The sequence below is a fragment of the Micromys minutus genome (genome assembly GCF_963924665.1).
Source record: "Micromys minutus genome assembly, chromosome: 4".
Taxonomy (NCBI): domain Eukaryota; kingdom Metazoa; phylum Chordata; class Mammalia; order Rodentia; family Muridae; genus Micromys; species Micromys minutus.
Genome location: NC_137973.1, coordinates 21,495,540 through 21,510,747, shown reverse-complemented (window position 1 = coordinate 21,510,747; position 15,208 = coordinate 21,495,540). Strand labels below are relative to the sequence as shown.

The 15,208-nt window shown below is 49.8% G+C and overlaps 1 protein-coding gene across 1 annotated transcript in view; it reads left to right on the top strand.

The window, feature by feature from the left end:
• Positions 1–2,444: 2,444 nt before the first annotated feature.
• FHDC1 (FH2 domain containing 1) overlaps positions 2,445–15,208 on the top strand; it is a gene marked incomplete at both ends in the record, with an annotated part of 38,230 nt that continues 25,466 nt past the window's right edge. The window contains 5 exon segments of the mRNA XM_080915360.1: positions 2,445–2,513; positions 3,128–3,374; positions 3,449–4,555; positions 8,786–8,814; positions 8,816–9,256. Coding sequence (XP_080771486.1) covers positions 2,445–2,513; positions 3,128–3,374; positions 3,449–4,555; positions 8,786–8,814; positions 8,816–9,256 — 1,893 coding nt within the window.

Here is a 15,208-nt window from a genome sequence, read left to right as displayed (position 1 = left end):
ATCTGCCAGACTGTTTGACTGTAGAATCAGCCATTCCTTTCTTTCTGCAGTTTCAGACCTTAAGAAGCAAAGCTAAACACTGAGCGCTGAGCATGTGGTCCCATCAGGTGTATCCTTTAAGAAGAATAAAGATGGAAAGCCTGAACTCAGCAAACACCGATCTACAAACAAAGAAGGAACGGAGGGAGGGGGTCGGGGAAGAGGGATTTAAGATCAGCTTATTGCTTCAGATGTGTGCCTGGGGGAACTGACTTGAGTGTGTCCAGGGACCTGTGGAGTCAGCACATAGGCTAAGTCTACTCCTTTAGCAAATAAGTCTGCTTCATAATGATGACATGGGCTTTAGAAAGGATGCTGAAATGGAGTCATGCCAATTTGAGGGTTTTGTTCAGTCAGTGGTTCCTAATGACAGATTAAACACTATTTCAGGTGTGCATGTGTGTGTGTGTGTGTGTGTGTGTGTCTCAGAAGTGGAAGCCAGAAAAAAGAAAAATGCATTTTGGTGACAGGAATGGAACTTTCTGGAAGAGGGCAGAGCAAGCTGCACAGAGCAGGGAAAGTACGTATGTTCCAAAGGACATTCTGCTGGCTCTGGGTGATAAACTAGCCGTGTTAAGTGACTAACACTCTGAGTGTCTTGCTTAGGAAGAGGCTAGTCACACCACCCTCCATTTGCTCCCCAGGGGTGGCAGCGGGCTTGCAGCCATGAATCTGGTACTTGGGCTGACTTCAGGCACACTGCTTTAGTTTGCTCCCGCAGGCTGGTTGGTACGTTTTCCTACTGTAGATGAAGCGAGGCTCTTTGTTGGTCCCAGCACACCTAGGGGAGGTGTGGACAGCATATGTACACATCATCGCTTCCTTCCAGGGCTTTTAGACCATCTACCGTGCAAAAGGAAATCAAGTCGAAATAAACAAGATCTATCCTGAGGGACTCCACAGAAAGCTGCTTATAGAAAGGGGAGGCCTAGATGACAGGAGATGACACAGGGTGCCCCTGCCTCATTGGACTGAAGGCCAGATCTATGCACACGTAACACAAAGAAGGAAGGACATAGACCGATGTGCAATCTGTTTGTACCGTAGCAGTTTCTGGGTGAATGAATTTGATGAAGGGGAGGAAGAAGTCTACGCTTCAGGACATAGGTGCTTTCCTAAGGTGGAAATCAAAATGGAAGGTTGGTGAGTGATCAACAGGAAGACACGGGGTGTCCCACACGTGGTAGGCGGCAGATGGGCGGCACAGACCAACTCACTCTAGAGTTAGTTTGGTGGTGGTGGGACTTGAGCTTCCCAACCCAGACATGAGGGAAAGGAAAGAGGGATGGTTGGAGGGGAAAGTGAGTTGACTTCCAGACATTGAATCTGGACTTGTGGCAGTACCAGATGGGTGTGGCTCTGAATCACTGGCATAACTGAAGACAACTGGCCCTCATCTTTCTGGGCCCCTTCCAGGGATGAAAACCTAAGGCCATGTGGATTCGGTTTTTACTGCTTTTCTTTCAAAAAGGCATCCAGATTAAAGTCAGAAGCAATCTCCCATGGGATTATAATGGACAATAGAAGATCAAGGGTTGAAAGAGCCTCGTGGCTGCACTTAGAGGAGAAGAAGGGTCACCAGGGAGGGCCAGAGAATCAGAGGGAAGGCCTGTGGGCCAAAGCTGGAGATCAAAGGCCAGAGGAGGAGGATGGGCCACTGGGCTTGACCCTCCAAAATGGCCTTTTTCTTCTTGGAAATCTCACCATGTTGCCAAGGCTGACTTTGAATTTCTAGGCTAAAGCTATCCTCCTGCCTCAGCTTCTGGAGCATGGGAGCTACAGAAGGGAGCAGAAAGGAACTGTCTTACAGCACATGCTTCCTACAGTGTGAGGCCATGCAGGCTGTAGGGTTTGGGATGATGGAGGGAAGAGATCATTCTCAGACTGAAGAAGGGAAAAAGGGATGGCTTAGTGACCCATGCATATAGATCTCTGTGAGGTGGAGGATAAGCCTGGTCTACAGAGTGAGTTCAAGGACATCTAGGCTTAGAGAGAGATCCTCAAAAAAGTAATAAGAAAAATGAAAAGGGAAAGAATACACTCACACTTAACAGGCATTTCTCTTTTACCTCAGTATTCATTTGAACTAATGTGAGTTCCCAGCCTGAGACCGGTCTTGATTTTTCAGTGCTAGTGGGGTGTATTAAACCGTGAACTTCATTAATGGCCAAAGAACCCTCAAGAAGGCCAAGAAATAGACTGACGCAGTTTTTGGGGGTCTTGAGTACTGGGCTGGTTTCAACTAGTACCTTTTCTTTTCCTATGCAAGGCTTGTAGAAGGAGGTGGATTATGTCAGAGTCCAGGACCCGAGGACCTGGTGGAGTAGCTGGAAGTCCTCAGGCCCCACAGCTTGGGAAAGGAAAAGCTCTGGTCGGTTATCTGGGCGCACCCAGAAAAGGGTAGGATGACTTCATTCCCACAGAGGGCGCTTCCCACCCTGGCAGCTGAGGTGCCAGCAGCCGGTTTGTCCAGGGTAAGTTTTCTTTGACTACTCACTTCGCTCTCTGCCTGGCATCGTTGCAAGTCACTTTGAAAAAAAAAAAAAAAAAAAAAAAAAAACGCGATTAGACTGACTTCCCTGTTTCCTTCAGTGAGTGGGCGGGCTCTTCCCAGTTCCCAGACAGGGCTCCCTCATTCAGCTAGGTCTGCCAGGCTTTTTTTTTTTTTTTTTTTTTTTTTTCTTTAATAAAGTTGAAAAGTTTGTTACCATCATTGAGACAAAAGAAAATAAAGGAGAGAGGAGGGAAAAGGAGGGAGGGAGAAGGAAAGAGTGGGAAGGCAAGTGGGAGAAGAGACGATTTGGCGTGCCATACAGAGGATCTGACCTCCTGAGAAGCGCTAAGTTCCAAAGAGAAGCCACTGTGGAGCCGAGCATGCTGGCGCGCGGAGGTGTGTGAATGTGCGTGTGGGGGAGGGGGGGTATGGGTGTGTGTGTAATAAAGATGCATGCGTGCCTACGAGTGTGCGTGGGATGTTCATGCGTGTGCGCCGACTAGGGTGTCTAGGAGACTGCCGCAGAGGTTCCTTTTGTGGAAGGCGGTGACCTGCTCCCGTAGCGACCGTGGCGCCTCCCCCTCGCTCCATTAGGCCACGGGGGCGCTCATCTTTTCCCCTGCAGCAATTTCCATCTCCCTCTGTGGTTGCCCGCCCAGCCCCGCGCTGGTCTTCAGGTGCCAGGAGCAGCGTGCTGGGCAGCAGCTTTCGAGTCTCGGGAGCCCGGAGCTGGCGAGGGCGAGCGCTGTGGCGGTGCTGTTAGGGTTGGAGGGGGAGCGAGGGAGGCAGCTGAGCAGGAAAGGGCGTGCTGTCCTCTGCGGCCCGCTGGAGGAGCAGCCGGGTAGGCAGCATTGTTACCTGCAGCGGCCCCGCCCCTCCGCATCGCCCTGCCCCCTCACCGTCCCCGGCCTGCAGTCCTGCGGAGAGACGGCGGCGCCGGGACAGCGGGCGGAGGCTGCGCGGGCGCCGGGAGCGGGGGCGCGGTGAGTGCCGGGCGACCGGAGCTAGAGCCGGGGCTGCGAGGCTGGGTTCGGGGATGCTGGGCAGAACGGCGACGCGGGGAGGATGCGGGAGAGAGCGAGCCCTGTTCCCGATTCCCGGGACCTGATCCTGGAGCGCAGGCCCTGTGCCCGGTGGCGCGTACGCGCGCGACTGGCCCGGCATCGGACCCCGGGCTCCGTGTGGCGCTGTCCGCGCGTGGGACCTCCGAGGTTTGGTTAGTTTTCATGGCACTTATGCGGGTCGCACGGGTCACAGGAGCCCTTCTCAATAAGGACTCACCCCTGCCTCAGTGGTGTGGGGGTAGGCTTCCCATGACTGCACCCTTCCCTGGAAGTTCACCTCCGAAGTGGCGTCGGAGCTTGTGGAGTCGCGGGCTGGCAGTCACCGATGGTCCCAGAGCGTGTTGGTTCCCGAGCGTGCTGGGTCTCGGTATCCAGCCCCAGAGACTCCTTTTTGCGTTTCCGTCGCGGGCTCATTTCTTCTCCCTTGGTGCAAAGCCGCAGTGCGGCCGAGAACCCTTCTCCCTGGAGCCCGCGCTGGGGACCACACGGTGTCGCCGCAGCGGTAGTCCAAGCGGCTGGCTGTTCCGAGAATCACGAGCTCCGCAGAGACCTGGGACTCCGGTTTGGGCGGGGAAGCCGGGAGAGGATGAGCCACCCCGGATCGGACCGGCCCCGAAGGAGCCCCAGGGGCTTCGCAGCTGGCCTCCAATGGCCTCTGAGCTGGTCTGGGACTGGGGAGTGCCTGGCACTCCTGGAAGCGGAGGGTCGATCCTTTGCCGGGAGGGTAGTCCCCTATTACCCCCGCTAGGGATCCTACGCGGCGCGTGTGGGCGTCTCCGCCACGACGCGCGCCTTCCCGGCCCAGATAAGGCGGCCTCTGAGCTAGTGAGGGGACCGCCCATCGGAGCTTGCCTGCTGTCCCGGGATCCTGGGCTGCGTGCGCGGCTGCGGGACGCTGGTGGCTTTGGGGGAGCTTGGGCTAAGCGCAGCGGGAGCCGGCGGAGCCAAGGGACTTTTGGTGAGTGGACCCGCCAGAACGCGGGGCTAAAGACCAAAAGAGGTGGTGGGCAAGACTTGGGAAATAGCTGAGTCCATCCTGACTGGAAAGAAATCGCGTTCTGGGTGCTCCCTCCCTACCCGGTTCCGAGCGAGTTTCACAAAGACGTGGACTTGGAGTTTAAAGAAATTCTGCTTTGAGTTGGACACTCCGCGGGAACCCTCTCTGGTCCCGGGTTGTCTTCCTGGAGCTTCTGTCCCTCCAGGAGCATCCTCCGGCGCTCCTGGGCCTGTTCTTCCTGATTTGGGAACTGGGAGAGAAGAAACTGGAAATGTGTATTCAGAAACAGGCAGCTGTGAATGTTTATGTGACGTGACAGCTTAAACCTGCCGCCGTGGGTTCTCTAGGCCGCTTGAAGTGCCAAGTCAGACTGTGCTGCTCGAAAACGGTGTGCGTTTCTTGATCCAGAAAGGGGATGAAAAGACAGGTCGTGGTGGAAGGGGGAGTAGAGAGAAGAGAACAGTGGTTTAGAAAGGCAGGAGCTTTGCCCAGCCCTGCCCCTCTTTCTCCAGCTGAGAAGACTGTGTGTAGGATCTCTTCCAGTCCTCAGCTCATCAGGTGGACGGCTGCACTTCCAACCCAGGCTCATTCTTGACGCATGTCAGGAGGCGAGAGGAAAGCCATCTGGCTCTGTGTCACTTTTTATTATTGTTGAACAGAGTGGTGCAGAGTCTCCTTTGGGAAAGCCCTGGTTAGAGCTAGGAGCCAGACAGCTCTTCCAGGAACCCTTAGGAACATTCCTATTCTAACCCTGTGTGCTGGCTGATCAGAGGCCAAAGGTTAAGTCCCTGGGCATAGCATCTCTTACTGAAATCGGAGTTAAGAGGTGCTCAGCGTCCCCCCATCCCCCGCGGGAGGGACAGTAACCCCACCTCTGATGAACCATGGCTATCACTCAGCAGACTTGAAGATGGCTTCTGTCTTCAGAAAGCCTTTGGGTGAACAGCCTCCTCGCTGTAGGGGAGGTGTGAAACACAAGCCTGCCTCTGTTTGTCCTGGGGAGATTGATGGGATACTTCCCAGACAGAGTCAGGGCTGATCCCATTGTCCCTGCTGCCAACTGCCAACTCTGAGAAGCAGGGGATGTGTTCTGTGTCTGGATTGTTTGTGTCACCTGAATTTCTCCTGGTGTCTTTGAGTTGTGGGCTGTCGTCCCTATTGTGGACAGTGTGGTAGACTACTTTCATACCCCATGTGACTGGAAAGAGATGGACCACCATCTATGCCTTTTCTTACCGCCTCTTGAGCATTGGAAATCCTTCCCGGTGTTCGTAGTAAGGACGAACAGCTTAAGTAATGGGCATAAAAGCACAGTGTGCAGCTGTCGTTGCTGGTGAACTGATCCGATGAATGCTGTTGGAGCTAGGATCTCTGACCATTATGGGAGGGGGTTGTCAGAGAAAGGGGCCAGGGACAGGAAGGTACATTCCCCTTTGTTCCTTTAACTTCACTGGGGTGGGGGTGACATAGAAATACATAGGTGTATATGGAACCGGAAGTGATTTGTAGAATCGACGATTTAAAAGGGTTCCTTTATGCACAGAAGTATATAAAATATGTGAGAATAAATGCCAAAATTACCTGTACAGTCTTGAAAGAAAAAGAGTTCAAATGTAACTATAAACTGTAATTGACAATGAGTCATGCCGACTTGAGGGGTACCAGCTATGAAGACAGCCTGGTTATGCCCCTAATGATAATTATGAAAACTCTTCCTAAAAGCCGGTTTCATCTCCGGTGAACCAGGAGTCGGCTTAGACAACATACTTATAACTTCACTTATTGAGAAATTACCTAGTGGTGACAGCCGAATGTACCGGTGCCATTGAATTATGCACGTAAAGTCATGAGAGAGATCTTTTTTTTAAGTGTCAAATTAATAGCTGGAAATGTCATTTTCTGTTCAGCACTCGAACTGTCAGGGGATGAAGATATAGCTTAGTGGTAGAACGTATCCTGAGCATGTGGGTTGAATGCCCAGGTACAGAGTAAATCAGGACAGGCCTATGTGATGAGCCGCTGAGGAGAGCTGCCTGGATGCCATGCATAGGGCCCCAGGGCCCCAGGTTCGATCCCCCGCACCACAACTAAGTAAACAAACCTCGGACTGTTAACTACTTCACAAAAAATATTTGTCCTACCTATATCATAGAGCCGATTTAACACCGTGGTCGTTGAAGTTGTTTGTTCTTTTTGAGACAGGGTTTCTATGTGTGGGACTAGCTGTCCTGGACTCCATTAGCAGACCAGGGTAGCCTCGAACTCACAGAGTGCTGGGATTAAAGGTGTGTGCCAGCACTCCCGGCCTGGTGGCTGCTGAATGTTAAAAGAGGAAAAACATCTCACAATTCACAAACTTCAGTAGCAAAGTGAAGGTGTTGCATGTGTTTCTAACAGCCAGAACTTTGGCATTTCATCTACAAACTCTAGATGTGGTTTCTTTTTAAAAGATTTTTTAACTATATGCATATATGTTTATGTGTGTGTATGAGTGCATATATATTTACATGTGTGCATAAGTGCATATATGTATACGTGAGTGCAGATGTACTTGGAGGTCCAAGTGTCAGATCCCCTGGAGCTGGAGTTACAGGGAGGTTCAAGCTAGTTGACATGAATACTTTGCAACAATGGTATTCACTTTTAGCCGTGGAGCCTTCACTACAGAGCCCCTTCCCCCACGTGTTATTAAGTCAGATACGTTGTTTGTGAAGATAAAGGGAAACTGTGCATATGAGCAAATTAAATACATTCCTGTTTTAGTGCCATTCTTCTTACACAAGCCCATTTTCATAGATGAAAAATGCTGAAACAGAAGTGAGGTCATCCACCCTGCCCAGATTGCAGCTCAGGGAAGTGGCAGAGCTGGGCTCTGAGGGCAAATCTTTCTAGACTCCACTCTTGCTCCCCAGAAAGTCCTGCCAGCGGTGTGCACAATGGTTCATAATGTCTGAACCGATGATATCTGTGTAACCCAATGTTGTGGGATCCACTTGTGTCTGCAGGTCGAGGCTCTAACAGTGACGACATAGTGGATAATCAGAGCCTGAGAAGTCACATCAAAAGCTCCTTTTCACACACTGGGACGCTGTATCAATGCCTTCCATGGGTTCCTTTCACTCCCTTGTTCACCTGACTCCTTATGGGAAGAAATAAAGTCATCTTGATTCTGTCTTGAATTGGGTTAGTAATAACCAGTATAAAGCCCAAACCAAACATCCGTAGGTCCATCAAAATACAAACCTTCAAGATGAGTGACCTGAATATTCATTCATGGGCTAGGCATGTGGTGAACTTGATAGGGACAGGGTGTCCTTGTACATCTCTTTTGACAAAAATATCACAGGAGCAGAGATGGTAGGTGACAAGTTTCTAGCCTCGGAAGAGTGGCTTTTCTAAATCCAAGATGACAGCATCTGAAGGGGTGGCAGGAGTCACCTAGCGTGCTGTAATTTTGTAGAGGAGAAAATGGCACACTTCCTTCTGGTTGAGGGAAGCGCGTCACCCTGTGGAACAGGAACATGGCTACCCTGGCTCCAGGAAAGCAAGCTGGGCCGTTCTTGCCTTCTTCAAGCGCCCTATCAGCTCCCTTCAACATGGAAGATGCCTTTTGACCCAGTGACTGCAAACATGTCCAGACTGGAAAAAGGCAAGGTCACTAAGCACCTAATGCTTCAGCGATCTGGGCAGTTTCCCCAAGGAAAGGCTGGTGTACATTGTCCAAGAAAGCCAGGAAGCTCTTGGTGAACAAGTAGTTTATTCATAAAGGGAATGCTCCTGCTCCTATAGCAGCCACTGCTTCGTGATTAATGGGAGATTTCCAAACTGCTTTTATTGCTGATTCTTTGGCTTTTTTTTTTTTTTTTTTTTTTTTTTTTTTTTTTTTTTTTTTTGCCCCCAGTAGCAAAATGTGGTTTGGATCTAGAAAGATACGTGTTCGTTACAGTGTGCTTTGAGATGTCCTCTTGACCCAAATACTTAACCACTGTGGGCCAGCCGACCCTGGCCTCTGAAGGGGAAGCTAGTGTGAGAGCCTTTACCAGCGCTGACTTAAAACTTGATCCATCTTCGCAGGTCTGGAAGCTGACATGCAGCTCGGCTGCCTTCTCCTCCGGCAGCAGACGTACCAAGCAGACGAGCCAAGAAGTACCACGAGAGTTTGATGTTTGTGTCTGCTTCTCCGAGGTTAAGGAATTAGCTCCTTAGAAGGCAACAGTACTATTGCATGTTATGAATTGTGTCTCCCTGGCCAGCGATAAAGAAAATGGGACTCTTGCCACAGCAGCTGCATTCATGACTGGGCAGACGCCACCCTCCGCATCTTCTCCACCTCCTCCTCCACCGCCTCCACCTCCACTTCCTGGGGGACCTCCCGTCCCCCCTCCTCCTCCTCCAGGACTACCCCCAGTTTCTTACCTGAATGGCTACAGCTCCCTGGGTAAGAAGAAACGAATGCGAAGCTTCTTCTGGAAAACCATTCCAGAGGAGCAGGTTCGAGGCAAGACCAACATCTGGACCTTAGCAGCCAAGCAGCAACAGCACTACAAGATTGACAAGAAGACCATCGAGGAGCTTTTTGGGCAGCAAGAAGACACCTCCAAGGCTTCTCTCCCCAAGAGAGGAGGAGCTTTGAACTCGTCCTTCAGAGATGCTCGGGAAGAGGTAAGATGAGAAACGTGGGGGTGGGGTGGGGGTGGGGAGGCGAGGCGGGGGAGGCCTGTGGACACGCTGGAGTGCTGGAGTTGCGTGTTTCACACCATTTGGTAAATTTCACTGGGGAATGAGAGCATGCAAGCTAGCATGGCTCCGGAAGCCACAGAAAGGGCCCGAAGGATGGGGGAGGGGGGGGCTAAGCAGTAAAGCGTAGGGAGTGTGCATGCAGGATCCTCCCAGGGATCCCCATGGATTATGACCTCATACAGAGAACACATAAGTTGGGGCTGCTTAAGTTGGCTCCGGCCTCTCAGCACCACCCTTGTTGCTAGTGAATCTGCTGCAGTTTTCTCAGGGACAGAAGTTCAGCTGGAACCTAGGCTTTGTCGTCTCCCCTGGGAGCTCCAGAACCCAGCTATCTGGGATGAGCCGCAGCCATCTGGGATCAAATTGTTAAGAGACATAAGTACTAGACTGCCTTGGGATTCCTTCCCCTCCCGTGTGCCCCCAGCATGTGTTTTGAGATGGCCTCCATGCCTTGGATCTCGTGGAGATGGATTTATAAAGAGCGAGACGGGCAAGCTATTTTCAGGCAGATTTTATATGAATCATGTTTCCAGTTAACACTAAATGTGTTACTTTGAAGGAGGAAACGGTTGTTAAATTAGTCAGTGTGTATACAACTTAATGTGAATCCTGTGTCTTTTAATCTGCTGTAAAGGAGCAGAGAAAATAGGTCATCGACCGGAGCTGCCTAGATAAGAAAGTGGGCGGGGCCTAGGATGACTTATTTGCTCCATGCATTATTGAATTCTTGAGCCATCAGTATTGACCTTCTTTCCTGCCTTAGGAACATGTTAACTCCTTCCACAAGGCGCCCCGAGGGCCCTTTAAGCTGATTGTATGATCCCTCCTGAAATTGCTAAGAGCATTCTTAAGAAATGCAGGGAACACAGGGGCCACAGCTGTTGTGACAAATGAACTGTGAAGTGAGTTGAAAAAGGGAGTCATTTGGAGAAGCTAAGGTGTCTTCAAGTACTGGGCACAGGCTTTTCTGTCTGTCCCTTCATTTGGTCAGATGCCCTTTCAGTACTGGAAGAGACACAGTCATTTCTTTAGTGCCCTGGCCTTGGCCCAGCTCCCAACGGAGGTGTTTGCCGGTCATGGTTCACCCTTGTCTCCTGGGTCTCTCTCCCTGCTAGGATGACTGGACAGATGTGTGTATGTAGACTCGGGGCAGAGAAACACCTAGAATAGAAGGGGTTCAGCTTAGTGTGCCCCTGGGAAGGCAGCCCTGAGCTGAGAGAAGTAGCTATCTCTAGGAGTTGGGAAAATTTCAAGGTGTTAAGGACCGCTTAGTGCTTTACAGACAAAAGCCAAAGAGCAGGCCAGGGCCTCTGAGAGACAAGGCCGGCAGGCAGGCAGGGCTGTGGATTGTTCTCAATCATGACAGAGACAGAATAACCCCTGTCTGGGCCAGATCCAAAGTTCAGGAGCGAACGTCTCTCTGTCCAACCTTCTTCCATTTCTGCAGCCTACATCATAGACTTTTATATTTTTTCTTTAACTCTCTTTTTAAAAAGAGTTATTTTTAAACAGCATGTGTGTTCATTTGAGTTCAGAAGTGCTTCCGTGCTGCAGTGTGTGGGTGGAGGTCAGAAGACCTCTCTGTTGATTCTTGCCTTTTATCTTCTTTGAGACAGGGTCTCTCTTGTTTACCACAACCTAATGCCAGGTTGGCTGGCCCATGGGCTTCCAGAGATTTCCCTGTCTCTGCATCCCACCTTCACACAGGAGTGCTTGGATTGGAAGCTTGTGTTACTGCTGTCCCGTTTTCTGTATGAGTTCTGAGGGTGACCAGGATGGGGGATGGTCAGGTCACCATGCTTGTTGGGCAGACACTTTACTCACTGAGCTATCTTCCTAGCTCTGAAGAGTTGGTTTTAATTTATTCATTTCATTTGTATGTGTATGAGGGTTCTGCTTGCACGAGTGTCTGTGTGCCACGTTTATGCAGTGCCCTTGGAAGAAGGCATTGGAAGAAACTGGACTTAATAGATGGTATGAGCTATCGTGTGGGTGTTCACCAAACCTGGGCCCTCTATATGAGCAGCAAGTGCCTTTAACCACTGAACTATCTCTTTAGCCCATGTTGTTATTGTTGTTTGGATGCTGAGAATGGAATTCAGGGCATCGCATATGTGAGTCAAGTGTTCTAATATTGAGTGAACCCCAGCCCAAAACGTATTATACTTCAGTGTAATTTACATATAGAATGTTCTACCTTAACGGTTTCTAGTGTATCCACACTGAGGTACAGAGACCACCATTCATCTCCAGAACTCTCTCAACCCTGCACACCTGAGCTACAGACCCATTCAACAGGGACTTCCCATTCCCCCTCCCTCTGGCCCTTGGCAGCTCCATTTTTCTTTCTGTCTCTGTGAATTTTATTACTCTGGGTACCACATTTGTCTTTTCATGGCTGATTTATTTCTTAACCTGATGTCCTCAAGGTGTAGCATGTGTCAGAGACAAGTCCCCACAATATTCCTCTGTGTGCTTAGACCATGTTTTGCTATAAATTCTTCCATTCTCCGATAGCTGGGCTGCTGTTACTGTTTATGTATGATGCTGCTGTGAGCACAGGGCAGAGATAGTACTGTCGACACGTATGGGTCTGACTCCAAGAGATAGCACGTTAAAAAAGTTAACATGGCCGAGCGCCAAGTGATGATCCCAGCCTGCCAGCTCTTCTTCACTCTTCAGATTGGTCTTTTGAAGTTCATGCTAGCTGACATTGCTACCGAAGAGATCATTGGGAAACATTTTTGCTTTTCTGCATCACCTTCAGCATGACTGCGAGTTTGGGGAGTGCCTTTCTTGTGGAAATAGCCTGGTGTGTGCCATTTTCTCCCCTGAGTAGAACGTTTCCTACAGAAGCTATTCTTCAGCAGGGCTACACTCTGACAAAGATCGGCCATAAAGCTTCCAGCTCACCCTGCTGTGAGTGGAGTCCAGGGTCAAAAGCAATAGTCCTTACCCTCTGTCCGGGTGCCCTGGAGAACATGTGAACGGCGTGTTCCTCAGAGGACCTGCTCCTGAACCCAGACAGCAGGCCATAATTCTGGAGGGTTCAGACGTGCAGAGGAGCAGGTTGGGTCCCTTGTCACAGAAACAGCCCGGTCTTATACGGTTGGCCTTTGGTTTTAAAGGGCTTATAGAGCATTACCAGAAAGTCCTATTGTGCTCCAGAGGGAGAATTTGCTGGAGGGTAGGGAAGATGATGGCCTCGGAATGCCAGGCATTGACAGAGCAGCACTTAAAATAGTAAATTGGGGGAAGGAGGTTATGAAACGCTACCATCTTTGTATCCTTGTGACTGAAAATTAACTTGGGAGATTGCAGATGTGATGGTGTCATGGTAATTAAGTGGTAATAAAGCAATTGGAGATACACTGATATAGGCTGGGCTCCTAAGAGAAGGCTCAGCTCAGAGTCCCTTTCACAGCCCACTGATCCCATCCACGAGACATTGTCAAGTTCCTGTCCATCCATTCCAGATGTCCCGAGTCCTCAGTACTGGCGTAGTTCTGTCTCCAGATACTGTTCTTGGTTGGGTTTCTATCTCCCTTTATAATCTGAGCAATTCTTTTAAACATATTATATATTTGTAACGTTTGTTTATTGTATGTGTTTGCTTGTTTGTATGTGTGTGCACCATATTCACACAGGAGCACTCAGAGGTCAGAAGAGGCATTCAGACCCCTGGAACGTAGTTATAGGTGGCTGTGAGCTACCATGTGGGTGCTGGGACCTGAACCTGGGACTTCTGCTAGAGCAGGCAGTGCTCTTAACCACTGAGCCATCTCTTTATTCCCCTTGCGTGACTCTGAAGGATAGCAGTATGGTTCGTGGTTTATCGAGTTGGTGAACTCTAAAGGAAAGGAAAGGAGAAGCAAGCAGGACTGACCCAGGGTGAAGGATCCGTCTTTCTGGGTGAGGACAGATCAGAATGGGGGCTCCCCAGCTGTCATTCACCATGAGTGAATATTGACAGAGCAGATGGTGGATCCGAGGAAGAGAGAAGAGGAGGAGTTAGGAGCAGGGAGGAGCCTACACGAACTATGGATGGCTCTTTTCAGATCTGTGAGCAACACTGCTTCATCCTCCCACGCCCTCATTTGGGAAGCAGTCACTCTGTAATCATGATTACATCCCCATTACGTCCTGAGATTCTGGGACGCGCTCACGATCCAGAACTGTAGAACTAGTGTGCGGATTAAAACAATACACACACTTCAGGCTTCTTTCTTTCTTTCTTTCTTTCTTTCTTTCTTTCTTTCTTTCTTTCTTTCTTTCTTTCTTTCTTTCTCCCTCCCCCACCCCCATAAAATAAGGGGATTCAATAGATAGCCAGCCAAAGCTAAAGCAATGGAAAGCCGCCAGAGGCCAAAGCGACATGAAGCCTGTACTGAAAGGAAGAAGATTTAAAATTGTTTTGCTCCTCAGGTTTTAAATAGAGTGAAAATAGCCACTGGTTCAGGTGACCCCTTTGACACAGTGAAATGAAGGTGGTTTGTAGGGTTGAGATTTGGCTTAACCATAGAGAGAGCTTTCTTAGCAACGCTAAGGCCAGCATTCAATACCAGCACCAGGAAAATCAAAACCCCAAACCACAAAACCCAAAACACACCAGCAAGGAAACACACCATTCGAATGAAAGGTTTATCCCTTCCACCTTAAAAACACGCTAAGTGAAATACGTCCGCCACGCAGCTGATTTCTAATTCTGCCTCTAAGAGGGACCCAAGGCCTGGAGAGATATATTAGTCAATAAAGTGCTTGCCTCAAAAGCACAAGGACCTGAGTTCAGTCCCCAGGACCCACATGAAGATACAGCGTGTGGTGCATGCTTGTAATCCTAACACTGGGGAGGTGGAGACAGTTGGATCCCTGGGCTCATGGGCTTGTCAGTCCAGCCTAATTAGTGACTTCTAGGCCAATGACAGACCATGTCTCAAAGGAGGTGAGCAATGTTCCCACAAATGACTCAGACAGTTGTTTTCAGGTCTACATATGTGCATACCGGTGCACACGCACACACAGAGATACACACACACCAACAAAAAGGAGAAAAAGAGATGGAAATTTCACGGAGATAGAAAGTAGCAGCCAGGGCTAGGGTGGGGCATAGTAACTACAGTTTAATGGGTTCAGTGCTTGCAGGATGGCATCATGGTAACCATGTGGATACACATAATGCCACAAAGTTGCACACCCAGCTTTGGTCCCAATACTAAATAAGTATAGTTTCCCACAATTGAAACAAGTTTCTCCTTCTTGTGAAGGTGGCAGGCTTTGTACCAGCTTGATGCTAAGAAAGACTGCAAGAACTGTGGGGCTGGTGGGTTAGCACAACAGCAGGGCTCTTGTTTCTCGTTTTGAGTGGTATGTCCAGCCCTGCAGAGGGAATAGGACTAAGGAGAGATCTGGTGCAGGTGGCACGGAGCTGGTCTTGACATATGGCATGGCTGGGTTCACACGTCCTGGGTTTGCCACTTTGTCTTCTCTGATTTAGCTTTGACAGCCTACTGTGACTTTTATCAAATGCCACTGTGTGTGTGTGTGTGTGTGTGCGTGTGTGTGTGTGTGTGTGTGTGTGTGTGCATGTGTGTGTGTGTGTGTGTGTGTGTGTGTGTGTGGTTCCAGCGCACCACCGGCCAGTTCTAAAGGGCCTTGCAGTCAAAACACTAGCTCTGTGGCAGCCAGAGTTTGGGAAGAGAGATAAGCGACTTACACGGGCAGTGATAACCCTCTTTTGAAGGGCTTTAACCAGTACCTTTATAGCTGTTATAAGGATCCTGTTTGATAAGACAGCAGAATCAGTCACTAGGTAAATCTGAGGGTGCCAGAGAGCAGGCGCTGTCCTGAAATGGTATTGTTTGTCTCTTGTTCTTT